Here is a 15,814-nt window from a genome sequence, read left to right on the forward strand (position 1 = left end):
AAAAAAAAAAAAAAAAAAAAAAAAGCGGCCTACTCTGTCGGGTTTATTATGTATTCAACCTGCAAAGATCAGAGATGATCCGACTGTTTCATAATGTCTGGATGAAATATGTCTCTGCAGTGCGGATACTTTTACTGTGAAGGAAGGCTCGTCAACTTTAAGGTTTCCATGGAAAAATCTTTTAAAGACGTTAGGATACAGCCATAAAAAAATGTTGTCTTAGCAAGTCATCACGTAATCCTTTTTTTGCTTTTGTTATAATATTGTCAATGATTCAGTGCTCTGATGCTGACAGAGGAGTGTAACGTAACACACGGGGATCAATAGATATCACTTACTATTTACTTCTAGACTTCTGGCTCTAGTGTAACCCGCATCAGCCTTCCCAGCTTGTGATCACGCCAGTGACTACTCCACAGCCCGACATGCCTGGAAACAGCTTGAATCTCCACTTCCACATGTTTTCTCACACAGACGGATCACCTCTGGGCACACTGAGCGCTCAGTCCAGAGGCATCATGTTACCACTCAGCCCTTCATCCGGTGCCAGTAAATACAAAACAGCTATGTCGATGCAAATTGTTCCCATGCTGGTTTCTCTACGTTTGCCCTTTAACCTCGCACTCTTCATTGTATGTTCTCTCAACGTCAGATTTATTGGCCGAACTTTCCATGATTCCAAAGATAATGAGTGGAAGTTGGGAAATAATCGTTGCTATGACTGTTGTTGCATCAACGTTTATGATAACTATCATTTTAGACCTGTTTTACTCGTACAAGCAAGGTTTCTGAAGAAGAGCCGTCCCCTTTCAAAATAAAATACTTATCAGAGTCATTTTGTTTGAGATATTTTGTGTTAACATCTAAATTCCTTAGTTATCACCCCATCAGTGAACCACGTTTTTGTTATTACATTTTTGTAATGTTTTTGTTTAGGGAAAAAAGTTTGTGCAAAAATGTAGGAAAACACTGTTCAGTATTTATTTAAAGAAAACTGCTGATAACAGCTGCATTCTGATAACTGTCTAATCAAGATTCAGTAAACTGTTAACTTTATTATGTTGGCTTTATGTGTTTCCATGTCGATCTTCTTTAATCCCTTTATTCCCTCTCTTTAAGCTGCTAAATCCATGTCATTTTATAATGGAGCACAAATGTTACCTGCCTCTAAACAGGATTGTATAAAGAGCCGAGTCCTTGTTCTGCAATAGTCGTATAGAAAAAAATGGATTATAAGGGTTTAGCTTTGTAAAATCATTGCTGTGTGTTTTGTATTTTTTTCCCACTCATTTATGCAAACTCCTTGTCTTTCAATTCCCTCTTTTGAACATCATCTCCATTATAGTTCTTCTTCATACTTCTATGAAGAAGATCAGTTGATCAGTTTGGATCAGTGTTGGTTTTCCCTCTTTGATCAGTTTTAACCGGACACTGTTGTATATATCTTTATCCCCCCTTGTTATTTTTTCAGATGTGTATATATACACGTGTATATATATATATATATACTAATATTTCTATTTTATCTTTTTATATTATTATTTTTTTATCTTTTATCTTTTCTACATAGGAGCACAGGTCACTGGAACCAAATTCCTTGTATATATTCTATACTTGGCCAATAAAGCTGATTCTGATTCTGATTCTGATTCTGATGATCAGCTAGTCTTTAGTTTGTTGTTTTTCCCCCAGGATTTTCCTTTTTTCCACTCTTATTTCTGCTTTAAGTTTGTTTTTCGTCCAAACTATTGATTGCATAAAAGAACTGGACTGAGTGAGTATGACATCACCAATAGAAATTGAATCAATTTTGGTTCCAACAAAATGAAGTGAATTCAGTCTCCATTTTTTTACAATACAGATGCCACCATGTTGGAGCTAGATGAAAGACGTATAGCATTTTGTGAAGCTTTATTTCTGGATAGGTTTCAAAAACAAAGAGCTTCTCAGCCTTCTAGTGACTTGAAATCAAATTATTATTAGCATAAGAAAATTGAAAAGAATATGCCAAAAACTGGGCCTCTTCAGGCGATAACATTACACAGACTTGGAGGAGATCTTCTCTTCTCTGGAGGAAGAAATTACTGGAAATGCAGGAACGTTGCTAATCCCATAATATTACTTTTTTTAGGTGCCTCTAAAGTCATACATTTAGAAAATTAAGCTATTAAATTTACAACTTAAACCTTTTTTTTGAAGATGTTGTAATAACTTAAATAACTTGCAATAAAGAAAAAAAACATAATGAAAAATAAATTGGGATTACCAAGAGCATGTTTAAAAATGGTATCAGAGCAAGAATCATTTTAGACTAATCCGTATGACAGATTAATAGCTATTAATTTCTCTATAGAAGTATATGGGATTCTGGATTCTTGGAACCAGCACATACTTCCTGTTTGGAATGCCAAGGGGGCGGGCTCTTACTTCACTTGTATTTTTTTTTTTTGCCTTTGCTTTTCATTCTTTTTGTGTTGTTTTATAATTAAAAATCATAGATGTGTGCAAAGCCACATCTGTTGTTATTATTGATGCATTCTTTTTTTACTAGCTTACACTGAGCAACTATTCATGTGTATAATTCAAACTTCTGTCTGCATGATTGAAAAGTTTATTGTAATTGCAGATTACTTTTTAATTTAAATGAATTTATCTCATGAATTTCTCCATTGGTGTTGTTTACTCCTTTTGAGCGACAAACAATAGTTCTCGGCTCTTTGCCTTCACGTGGAGAGCCCGGGTAACGTCTGAGCAATCATTCCTCAATTTCTCCCATATCGAGTGTACGTCAGGGCAGGAAATTGACACGTTTTGACTCGGCGCTGCTCTTTGATTGGAGTGTAATTGGAGCTGTGCGCCTCTCAGTGGCTGCGCAGAATGCATTGTGGGTGTTCTTCAGACATGATCCCATTTCTATCCTTTTCCTCAGTCTGGTCCAGAGCAAATTGACAAATAATACTAGGATATCGCATTGCTTCTATCACTACTCCTGGACGTTTATCGCGTAGCTTATGTTCTCACTGACACAGAGCAGCACTAATCAATTGAGGCCACTCTCCGGTTCGTGTGGGCCGTGATGCTTGTGGATTTGTGTGTGTTGACAGTAGACACCCAGGTGTGTTATCTATAAAGCTAAGTCCATCTCTTTCTTCTAAGCATGTCCTTTTTTATTTTAATTTGCTCCTATACAGGAATGCAAAAAAGAAGGGAAAATTTAAAAAAAAGAGCTAGTACAAGGTGGAAGTTGAAAGTGTGTAACATGAGACGAAAGAGGACGAAATGAAAGACAGACATGAAGATCCGAGCCAAAAGGCCCTCTCCAATGAAAAGTGTGTTTTTGGTGTTTTAAATGTGTTCTTGTGGCATTTTCTGAAGATGAAGGACATATGAAAAGGAAATTTAGTCCAAAACAGCATTTGCGAGTATTTTTTTATTCATATTGTTATGAATCAGGATCAGACTAAGGTCCCGATTAAGACTAAAATACACTGGGCGTGGCCACAAGCGCCCTGCTTTACTCCTTATGGATCCACTTGTAGAAGACTCCATCCATGTATGTCTTTGCTTTGCTCGCCCAAGCTGGAATCTGGCTCCAAACTGTACAACTGGATAGCAGAAATATTGGTTTACTGCACCGTGTGGTGGACCAAGCAGCCAAAAAGCAGGAAAGAATGCAAAAACGTATCAAAAACTGACTGCCAAGTGTTCATGTTGGGTTCGTCAGGCCTGACTTCATTCATCCAGCAGATGGCGGCATCAACGGCAAGCACTGTGGTCTTCTGGGGCCAGCAACTCAAAAAAACATATATTAATAAACTTAAACAACAATATCAAGATAAATATGGAGTGGTGTTATGCATTTACTGCCCTAATGGTCCTGTGATGGTGGCAGCCACCACACGCCTGTAATGTTAGCTTGGGTTGTGACAGCCTGTAAGCTAGAGGGAAAACCAACACATCTTCACTCCCAACTCATCGGATATTGACGTCTGGTTAAGGACACCTCCACTTCACTTTTTGACGTTTCGGGTGTCCCTAACTCGTCGATTTTTTGAAGTGCTGGCTGTTCCCATTAAATCATGGGACACAAACCTCAGGGCCGGGACGCAGAACACACCACTACCCCAACCCAGAACCGACTGGTACCCTAACCCAGTACGGGTTTGCATCTGGTACCGGTTTGGGTCCAGTTCCAAGTTAGGGTTTGAGTAACATTACCAGGTTATTACTGCACGTGGTACATTTTGGGTGTCCTCAACTCGTTTTTTTTTTTCTTTTTTTTGTCGTCCTGGGTGTTCATCAAATCAAAGGTCTCCAACCCTCAGTATGCGGTACTGGACATGGCGCCAGATGCAGTACCTCGCGTGGACTGGTCCTTAACGGGTTGTAGACCCTTGATTTGATGAACAGCCAGCACGTCAAAAAACAACGAGTTGGGGACACCCAAAATGTCAAAAAGTGACACAGAAGGGTCCTCAACCAAACCTCAATATGTGTGGCAAGTTGGGAGTGAGAATGTGTAGGGAAAACATGAAATCAAATGAATGATGGGAAGTGGTGCAGATTTACTTCATGCCAACAACTCAGAGATGAACTACTGCCTCTCTGCAGAAACTATGTCCTACAAAACAGCACAGGTTTTTGGATTTTGGCTGTTACAATAGATCTAAAGATGATTGTACGAGGACTTTCATGAAAGGACAACATTGTTCTTTTGTATTTATGTACATGCGAATAAATGTCTGTGTTTGCACACCCATGCACTCTAAATCCTCACTCCAGGGCAGATGTAAGAAAAGCACTCTGCAGCAAGATAATAGCTCCCGGGCCAGTATTAAAAAAGAAAAGAAAAAAAAATGGCTGATCTGTAAAAATGAGTCTTTTGCATCCCACAATGCCGTTTGACACAGTGCCGAATGAGGCTGTTTGACCCAAAAACGTGTTTTCTTCCCCTTCAGGCCTCGGCTTCAGGCTCAGAGGAAGTTCGCCCAGTCGCAGCCCAACTCACCCAGCACTACACCTGTCAAAGTGGCCGACCCCAACGGCTTGAACGGCAGCCTGGCCACCGGGTCATCCTCTTCCCTGTCATCGCTGTCGTCCTCATCCCTGTCGTCCTCCATTCAGGACCTGTCCAGACGCAAGCCTAAGACGGAGGACTTCCTCACCTTCCTCTGCCTCCGAGGTAAGTCGGCGATAAGGACACAAAACGGCACGTCAGCGTTTATTACCAGCTGCATGGATGTTGGTAATTGATAAATGAACAATTTCAGAAAGTTGTTTTGATTTTCTGACTCTGATTGTTTGCCGTAACAACCTAAACACACACACACACACAAATCCATGTACTGCCACTAACTGTTCACTCGCCTAAGGCTAGGATTATCCTGCATTTCATCAGCTTGCACATCTCCCCCCGCCTACTGTTCAACAACTGTCTGTCTCCTTAACACCCTGCCTGTCACCATCTACTACAGCAGCTGTTTGTGCACACACACAATGACACACCCTCCCCTAACTCTACACAGGTTCATTGACGCTCTGAAACACATTGGATGTCAACTCAACTGCAAAAGCAATGCGAGGCAATTAGCTGCTGCTTTTTTTTGGGTTTCAAATAAATTAAAGCGGCAGATTTAGATGTTTCAAGTCACTTTATGTATTCATCTTTGCTTAACAGACTGGCTTAAACCAGTCTCCTATAAAATGTGGCTTTTTATTATAGTTTTATAGCAGATTTTTGTTGCGCAAAATCTCCAATAAAAGAGATAAAGGTCGAAGTTTGATGTAAAGCTTCCCTTCTCTTCAGGAAGTGCTGCTTTATAGCAGCCGAATTAAGCGTCATTGCATCATATTTAGATAGGTATGGTCACAGGGTTTAAAGCTCCAAGCAAGGACGCGAGATTCTCGTCTCTGGCAGTTTGCTCACAGAAAGGAACCGCCTTGCTGCAATAATTTACTGTTAAAATGATTAACCTCTGCCCAACTTCTAAAGTTGGCTTCAAACGGCGGAGAAACCAATTTAAGTTTGTGTCTGCGGAGACGTCATGCCTATAAGTTGCTATTCTATCGGGAATATCCCCCATTAAAGGAAGTCATTGGAACCTCAGAGGGCTCATTGAAGGAGGCTTGATTTGAGGTTACTTATAGAAAGTCTTTAGTGTGCAGACCGTGATTGACCGCTGTGTCACCACAGGCTAATTATTTCATCTCTGATCTTTGCAGATAAAGATTTGTATTTCAGCGTATTCTCTTTACAGATTTAATTGGAATTAGTTGTTTTCAACCTGCTCTACTCAGCTTGGAAGGCCTTCATAGTTCATAGAGAGGCGTGTGTGGTCCATTCAAGGTCGACGTTTTCTGATAATGCAGGAGACCCCCACCCAGAGAGGATATGAGGGAGAATGTCAGCAGAGCGTTGAAAGTCGAGTCAGCCAAAGTGTGTGCGCTCCTTTATGGGTGTGATTTAATGTTTGTGTTAACTGCTGAGGTCGTGCGCTTATCTGCTGTGTGTGCACGCCCTTCATTCCTCCTCAGCATCCAGGAGGAACTTTGTTAATTTTTGTAGACTCCTTAGCCTTGTTTCCACTGAGCGGTCTCTTCAGTCAAATCTTAATTTCTTTCATTCCAATTGTTTTAAATCGATAGACAAAAAAATGCAGTTTGAAAAAGATGCATAAATTACGTAAATAATACACAGGGTGGGCCACAAGCTCCCTGCTCCAACTAGATCCATGTATGTCTTTATTATCCTTGTCTTAGCTGGCATCTGGTTAAAAACTATATAATTAGATAGCTAAAAATTTTACTTGCCGTCTATAGATCACTCATTTATGGGTGAAGGGGAGGCGGTGGTGCTCTCCGTCAACAGAAATTTTTAATCAACTCCTGCCGCTCTGCAGAAACTAGGTACTAGAAATCGAGACAAGTTTTTTGATTTTGCCTATATCATGATTTAAAAAATACAAAAACACTTGTAACGCTTTTACGATAGATCAAAAGGTGATCGGTGTATGCCTTCAAAGTTGACCTAATTTATTTCAGTTGAAATATAAAGTTAAGCATGTGACCTTTTTGACCCTGGACCCCCACTGGCCATTTCTGGGCTTCGTCTCATGTCAAACATTGAAAATGTAAACACTCTCGACTCAATCAACGGCAGTGTTTGCTTATCTTATCTGGTAAACAAAACACATCCACCCCAAAGGCCTCCATCGATCACCCATTCTGACGGCCACATAAAAGCTGCTGAAACATGAAGGAAGGCATGTTTTACAGGGCAACCGCACATTCAAATCACTTTTATCACTCGTGACCATTTGGTGCCAATGAAGGTATTCATCTGATGCAACGTGAGTTAAACTGGACCGTCTGAACTTTATCTGAATTGGTTCTCTTGCTGTCAGTCGTCGTTTGGTGGCTAACGCACACAAGCTGGCGAGCTGAGTCCCGGCCTGCACTCTCAAGATGGTGTTTATGTGTGGTCCAGAGCCATGGTCGGCCTGTTTATATCCATAGAGAAAGCCATTTGGGTTGCAGCCAGACAGTCTGCCTCTGGCCCTTTCGGCCTCTGGTTAAACAGAGGAAGAGTTAGTGCAGCACGAGCGGGGCGGGGGCGCCAAGAGATGAGAGCAATGATGTCACTTAAGGAGGGAAACAGCTTTTATACAGCCTTAACTCTGAGCATTTTTTATTTTTAGATTAAATTTATAGAGTCATGCTTGAGATTTCCCCGAAATCCATTTCTTTGTCTCTCTGTTCTGTCGTGCTCTAAGCAAACCCTGAGCGTTGCCTCCCAGGTTCAGCGAGGTCATGCCTTCAGCTGTGCTTATGTAACAGCTCTGACCCAGTGAACCATGACAGCTGATTGCTGTGATGTGATTAAACGCTCAACACAAATATGGAAAGTATTAAAGAAGGTTCTTAAACATCTTAGAAAAAGTTTGAAGTTCTATACAACTTTGGGAACCCCATTCCATCCAGAGAAAAGAGACACTTTTAAGTGCACGGCTGACGATTTCCTTTATTTATTTAATTATTTTTGGGTGCAAAATCCATGTTTCGGACAATTGTAGGTTATTTTTTCTTTTTCATGAGTACTGTGATGCTTTCTCAAAGCAAAAACATAAACTGTGTTTTCCTTAAAGTAAACTTTTTATTCTTGCATGCCGGGCTAGGCGATATGGAATTTTTTATATCCCAATATAGGTTTTTCCATAATTGACGATGACAATATATATCATGATATAAAACCAAATAACTGTATTTGTCAAATTTAAAAGCCTCTGTGGCTCAACAAAAAACCGACGAGTGTCAGTTTTGGACCCTTTTAATATAAAAGTCTGCCGCGATAGACTCGTTCCTCTATCTTTATCGTTATATCGCCCAGGCTTATGTGCATGTGTTATCCTCATTTTTCCTTCTCTCTTCGAAGATCTTCCACAGACACTGAAGGCATCTCTGTTTCCTCACATCTGTGTGGCTGTAAGCCGTCGTGACGTTATGGCAGTGAAACCCTCCTGATTGACTGCTGGAATTGTCCTCATTGTTTCTGTTCCTGTTAAGGAGACAAAAGAAAGGTTTCCTACAAACTGAAAGGATTTATAATTACGCCTTTTCACCCAACATTCCTGTTTAAAAAAAAAAAAAAGAAGAAGACAATCCTAATAGACTCTTTCAAACTAATTATGATTTGTCTGGCTGGAATGAGGCGGAACAAAAAGCTGAAGTTGAGATGTTGGAGGAGGAATCTGCTTTCCTCCACAGATAAATGAATAGCTGAATCTGAATTGCTTCCTCAAACTTAAAGCTTCTCTCGAAAGATCTGGAAAAAATAGTGATTGTGTCCAAGTACCTTCATTTCCCACTACTTAGTGCTCTGTATCGCCTGTTTGCCATTTTGTAGAGTTGTCCGTACCTAAAAATGTCCCAGAAGTCTCAGATGCTCACTAGATGGCGGAATATGGTTAATGCATTGCGCTTGAACAATTTTGGTGGAAAAAAAAAGTATAAATTTTATTTATTTTTTTAAACCATCCACATTTTCATCATCAGAATGCAGTGGATTTATAAATAATGTTAGTAAAATGCTCGTATTTTTGGGGTTTTTACTTCATAAAATCGTTTATGTCATATCTGCTGTTTAAAAAAAAAAAGTTTTGAGCAAATTGCTTCTAAAATCAAAAGCACTGTATACTTTATAGTTTTTGTAGTTTGGGAATATGGGAATAGCCAGTGTCTTCAGATTCCAGAATTTGATGACATCATCGATAGTCGGTGGACATTTACATTTCTTAATCCTCTTTTTTTTGTCTCTACAATTTAAGGCAGACTTCTGTGTTTGCCTTTCTTAGACGGTTCTCCTTTTTGTCTGGCTTTTGTCTTTCTCTTTAATAACTGCAATTATTCTATTTCTGTCTCAGGTTTTAACCAAGTGGCTCACATAAATATTGAACTTATTTTCTCTGGTTGTTATTTATTTTTTTATACATTTATCTTTAAACGTCCCCTTTTCTGACCCCAAGTTGCCCTGCGGTCTGTTGCCCTTAGCCTCCTGACCTCAGCTCGGGCAGTAAATTACCTCATTTAGTTAATGAAAGCAGTTATTAGAAGCTAATTCCACCATGTCGTTTAGGTATATTTGTTTTCGGTCAGAGTGGGAATCGGCCAGGATGAATGCAGTTCCTGTGCTTTGTGTTAGTTGTGTGCGCTTCTGTTAGTCATTAGGTTGCGTCCCTCTGTTTTCGTTGGTGTGTGCTACAACTTTTAAAGTCCAATTTAAGGGTTAATTGCCAGAAAACCGACCGAAGTTTCTGTTGTTAAAGGTGTTCAACCACAGATTCTGTAATCGTCTACAGCCTGCATGGAAAAGCTGATTTCAAGAAACAATGACAACTCTATCAGCTTGGAGACAGACTGGTGTCCTATAACAGAAACAATAGACTTCCATATGTCTGTTCAACTCAGAGCTTTTTTAGCCTAAAAGCAGAAAAAAGTTTGCAATTTTTTTAAAACAGAGGCGTTTGTGCAGAATATGAACTTTATGAACTTTTTAAAGGGGCCACACCATGAAAATTCTACTTTTTGAGGTTTTAAGTAGATTATACTGTTCACTCTTCTCTATGAAGAACCCCAAAGCGGTATTTTGATCCACTCATGCATTTAAGAGTAATCCACTAAAAACCTGCGCTATCTGCAGCAGCCCCTCCTATACCTGCAAAAACAAGCAGGTGGTATCGTGCTGGCATCAGCACGATGTGAACCGCCCCCTCCAAGAAGATACTGCTGACAGCTCCGCCCCCAGTCTCACACCAACACTAACACATTTCTCCACGTAGCTAGCGGTGATCAGAAAAAAACTTTCATTTTAGATACAGAATACTGTATATCTTCCAATTATGTCCTGTCTTGAATAAATTCCAGCTCAAGCAGTTGTTTGTTATTTTAGACACAAGGCTCCTTTAGTTTTTAATGCTACTTCTGAGGCATTCTTTATGTCATCCATCACTGACACCTCTTAAGTAAAAAATAGCAGAGAAGGACTCAAAGACATCAATATGTGCATAAAAAATATTGAATAGAAAACAATCCAGTTTTTCTCTCACTGAAATGTTTTGCATTATTTTATTTAATTACATTATAATTCTTCATTTCCTCACATTAATACCCCTTAAACACTGCAGCCCCTAAAAGGGTAATAAAAGAAAAGTGGATGCTGATGCTTTACAATCAATTTGGCGATAAAAGCTTCACAAGTTCATGAAAGTGTGTTCGCAGATTTAATTAACCCTGTATGAATGTTGGATATTGCCTCGATTTCTCATTAATTAGACAATTGCAATCACGCCAGAATAACCTTAAACACCGAAGTACACCTCCACACATACAGTCCTATTTCTCTGTGAGCCTCATTTTTGGCATTTCCTGAATTGGTTGCTGACACTGATATGAAAGCACAATCAATATACCTCTCAGGCTTGGTGACTGCTGTAGTCACCGTCCACAGTTTATGTTGATTCATTTGTGGCTTATGAGATTAGACGAAGCAAATATAATCTTTTTGTCCTCTTTCTCTCCCTTTGTCTTCCTTTTCTCTGCCCTCAGGTTCTCCTGCCTTGCCCAGTAACATGGCCTACTTTGGAAGCTCCCAGGAGGAGGAGGACCTGGAGGAGGACGAAGAGGAGGAGGAAAACGAGGTGCGGAATGGAGGAGGCGTCCACTCTCACGGCGCCGGAAGCAGCAGCCAGACCCCAGCCGCCGCTTCCTGCCACTCCACGCCCCGCAAGGGCAAGCTCCCTGCCAAGCAGCCAGTCAATGGGCATGGTAAGCACAAGGATTTGGGACAAAGCATGCCACTTTTTGATCACAATCTTGGAGGAGGATGAGAGACTTAAAGAATTTAACACAAAACTAAAACTCAAGGAGATTCGGTCGAAGTTTGGGCTTCATCTTCAGCAGAGAAGAACAAAGCCCCATGGGAATTTAGGGCAGCGCAGCAACTCTTTGCCACCCCAATTAACACTTCGCTTACTAAGCCCTAACAAGGTGTTTATGCACACAGTGCAACAGCTGTCCTGGGCCCTAGACACACACATGCAACACAAGCGCAACATATGTTCACCCCTAGGGCCACATTCTGACAAACATGCTTGTTCGAGGAATACGAGAGGGACAATGAGAAGCAAAACCTCAAGAAATCTTTTTATAAGCCTTTCAGTCAAGAGGTCAGATCCTCTTTTTTATATGTAATGCACTACCACCACGTATTAGAGTATGTAAATACAACACTTAAAAAAGTGTTTCCACATACTAATATATTCAAATTTGTATTCAAAGAGGTTGAAATATTTCAAGGAATGTCAACTTTTTTGCTGTAAAACCTGTTTGAACGAGTCTTGGCTTGTTGGATGCATGAGAACGGTTTGTTCTCCTTTCTTATCTCCTTCCCAAACACTGTTTGCGAAGCCTTTGCTGCGATATGCTGAATAAATAGATAAAGAGGGAAACAAACAGATATAGTTTCTTAGGGATCATAGAGATGAAGACAGAAGAAAAGAAAAAAGTGAGCTCTAGAGCTGACAGTATCCTGGAAATCAGGCACAGACGCGTCCAAAAAGCGTGCTCGCACCTCGGTGCGTTCACGATGTAAGTGTGATTTATATGCGACTTTAACAGGAGCGTGGGTTATACGGGCTCTGATGACTGACGGGGTGAATAGAGGACAGGGAAAAATTGAAAAAAAAGGAGTTGACTCCTTTTAATGGAGGGAATAGCAGGACAGGAAAGACCTTACATTGTAGGCCAGTCACCAGCGCGCCCTCCACCGCGCTTCTATTTCGCTCCTGGACGCCTGCCATGTTGACACAGCTAAATTAAACAGCTTTTATTGGGCTGGCTTTCTTGCTTTGCTCACTTCGGAAAATGTCAGGATTTTATTTTTCATCCAGCCAGGAGCTGCACAGATGGGCACAAGTGGACACACACGTGCAGTGTAAAAAGCACACACATGTACAAAATAGTACCTCAGAATATTCATGTACACACTAAACATTTAAGGAGTACTGGAGAGGCTGTGTGTTTAGACCCTGCTAGGTTTTAAATTGGGTCTCATTAAGTCTTAAAAGAGCCTCATTGAATGTGTGTGTTAATTCCTCTCACTCCTGTTGGAGTCACTTAATATCATCTCCAGGGTCTGCTGCAGTCTAAGCCCATTTTGAACAGGTTTATTGAAAAGCAGTAGAAAGGTGTGTTTATGTGCACCTTTAAATTATGCATATTTTACTGATTGAGGTTTCCATGTTTGCTAAAAGCTTGTCTCTCCAATGTTTGCACAGATCTCTTTCCATTCCAGGTTTTCCACTTGGTCGTTGTGGTTTGGTCCCCAAAGGTTAAAACCCATTCTGTGTAGCCTCGTGTCGGCCTCAGGATAGTCTCAATCATCATTTATCTTTAGTTTTACCAGTGTGAGACTACTTTTCTGAAGTAGTCGTTATTTTGGCTTCTCAAGAATTTATTTCCGTTTATAAAAGACACTGTCTGGGATAATGCAGACCTGTAATCTGGCCTATTTCTGCCCCATACTTTTTAACCTGTATGTCTTAATACATTCATTCTTCTTCCTGAACCACAAAATCCCTAATTCTTCCTATGGTGGTACAGTTCACTCTGACTTAAACTTGCTCTGCTCGTGTTCCTGAATTTGACTGCTTAGGTCTGATTTCTCTTCTGCCTTTGTGTCAAAGGGGTTCTAAATCAGCAGCATGGCTGTTCTCGCTAAAGCTTACATACACATCGGGCATGTGACGTGTGTCCAAAAACAGGCACTCTTGAACACGCCTCACTGCCGCTATACTAGCACTCACATTTGGAAGAGGCTTGGTCCAAAATGTTGAAGCGGTCTCTAGAATCTTACTCCAGGCCTTTTCTTTGACAGCTCTATTCCGGTACAATATTCTGCCCTTATTTGTGGGGAATAGCGATCGGAGACATTTGTGAATACATAACAACTCGCGGTGGTGTATCTCCTCTCCCGGACCTCCTTTGGACGCAAAAGTTTCATACAAGCGTCTTGAGTTGTCTGAGTTTTTGTGATGAACTGCAAGTGGTCACATGAACACGCCCGGTGTGAATGTGGCATTGATCTCCTGCTTGCTTACCATTGCAGACGTTCAGCTTCTGTTTGTTGCATTTTTGAATTGAAGCCTGTTTGATACTTTAGATATTAATAATGCAGAGGCAGGAAAACTTTAAATTTGGCAGTAATTTATCATCAAAGTCTGAAAAAGTATTGGTAGTCTGTAACAAAACAAAAAAACCTACGCAGTTTGAATAAGTTGATGAGAGGTGTTTTACTAGAATTTGCTAATGGTGATACATTACAGCCTTTAGCAGTGACTTGAAATGTCATTGGTGTTAAGAGAACTAAAGAAGAATTTTCTTATGGATGTTTATCTGGATAGTAATAAAATGTTTGATTAAACACAAAGACAGACCTGAGTGTAGGGATCTCCTCACTACAACAGGATTCACTTTTTGCAATCTCCCTGTTTCGTGGATTTTTTAATTTTTTTATCCCTGTTTTGATTTTTTTGGCTTAAATTTCTCCAAATGTCAGTATCCAAGAGTGTAGTTACTCTGGGTTCCCTCACCTTGGTGTTCTGTACTGCTGTCAGGAACATTATTTGTACCTGGGATAAGTCCTTGTTTGGTAAACAGAGGCTTTGGCTTGGCTGTCCTTCCACCTTTCCGCTTGTGTTCAGGAGTCACAAACTTTCCTCACTAACCCAGCTTCTGGTTGGGGCTAAATCTCCTTATCCTTAGACATGTTTTCAGGTCACATGGTTACTAGAGGTGTGGGTTACTTGGGGACCGCCCATAATGCTCCAAGGTTTACACAGTTGACATTGGTTCTGTTGAAATGCTGATATCGCTGTGACTGACTTTGTGTCTCTGTTTTCTTCCCCATAGCAGGTCCTATGCCTAGGCCATGCTTTTATTTGTGTAGGTGTCTGTCGTGACCGCTGGCCGCTCACCGGGTTGAGGCAGCTGGCTGGTCTCAGTCTGCCTCCGCTGTTAAAAGGGAGTTTTTCCTTTCGGTTTTCTTACCCAGAATTGGGGGTTTGAACTATTTATCTTCATGCCTGAAGTGGGTCAACTTTTATAAACTAGGAATGCATGTTTTCAGTTAAAGAAGACTGATTACATTAATCTGGAGGGCAGTTGAGGCAGATTTCTAATTTGTTGTTTTTGTTTATAAAGTATAAATAGAAGCTATTGAATTGGCTTAAATTGTGTTAACAAACTGGAAGTTTATTATTAGATTAATCTGGATTATAAATGAATTGGATTTGTCTGAATTTAGTTGTGAATTTGCACATGAACTAAATTTCTGGATTCCGATTAGACTGACGATATTGAAGGGTCTGTGCTGATTGGTTTGTATGTGAATGAACTAAATCCCTACTGATTATTGGAGGTGCCATGTGAGTGGCATAACGAAAACTGACTAATTTACTTTGAAGCCTTAAGTCATAGGCTGTTTATGTACTGCAAAACTGACAAATGTCAAGTTGTTCCTCCTCAAGGGATGTCTACTGCCTGCCTCTATACCTTCCTTTAACACATGTGATAAATATAGACCCAATATTAAAGCTACTTAATGTTTGTAACCTATTCATTTACATGGAACAAGAACAATGCTGTTTTTCCTCAAAGACATACATTTCTCAGAGTAGGCCTTTATAAGAGGCAAGACTGTTTTCTTGTTGTCATTAATCATTTATGCTTCCAAGTCATTTTGTTGCCTCAAAAAGCAAAATCTTGGGCCCTGTTTCAGTTTACCTGTATGTTTATATGTAAGCCAGTTGGAAATCCTGTGTATTAATCTTAATATTTTCCTCCCAAATTCTCTGTCAATATGTTTTTTCCCCAAAATGTTCACACCGCTTTTCAAGCGAACCACCAGTTTGACGAGCTGTTACTCAACCTGAAGTGGGTCAAACTGGAGAAACCTTGTGGCTTCATTGAGGCTTTTATTCTGAAAGATGTGCATGCAGTGTATTTTTCACCAAATGCGATGGAAACAAAGAGTAAAATGAAGCATTACAAATGCGATGTTTTAATGTTCAGCATGCACATAACAATGAAAAGTGTTTATTTTTCCTCCTTCCACCGACTTCCTGTGTGGTCTTAAATGGAGACTGGCTTCTACTTTTTCATGTTAATGCCTCTTAATCCAACAGGCCCATCATTTCTATGATCATATTTGAGGAAATACTGTAATTGTTCCATACTTCCTCCTAAAACATAAATACTGCAT

General features: G+C 40.2%; 1 protein-coding gene across 1 annotated transcript in view; it reads left to right on the forward strand.

Moving 5' to 3' along the window:
- jarid2b (jumonji, AT rich interactive domain 2b) overlaps positions 1–15,814 on the forward strand; it is a gene marked incomplete at its 3' end in the record, with an annotated part of 101,062 nt that overhangs the window by 72,031 nt on the left and 13,217 nt on the right. Inside the window, 2 exon segments of the mRNA XM_024294410.2 lie at positions 4,959–5,182; positions 11,101–11,319. Of these exon segments, the coding sequence (XP_024150178.1) occupies positions 4,959–5,182; positions 11,101–11,319 (443 nt within the window).

Source organism: Oryzias melastigma, linkage group LG11 (assembly GCF_002922805.2).
Source record: "Oryzias melastigma strain HK-1 linkage group LG11, ASM292280v2, whole genome shotgun sequence".
Classification (NCBI taxonomy): domain Eukaryota; kingdom Metazoa; phylum Chordata; class Actinopteri; order Beloniformes; family Adrianichthyidae; genus Oryzias; species Oryzias melastigma.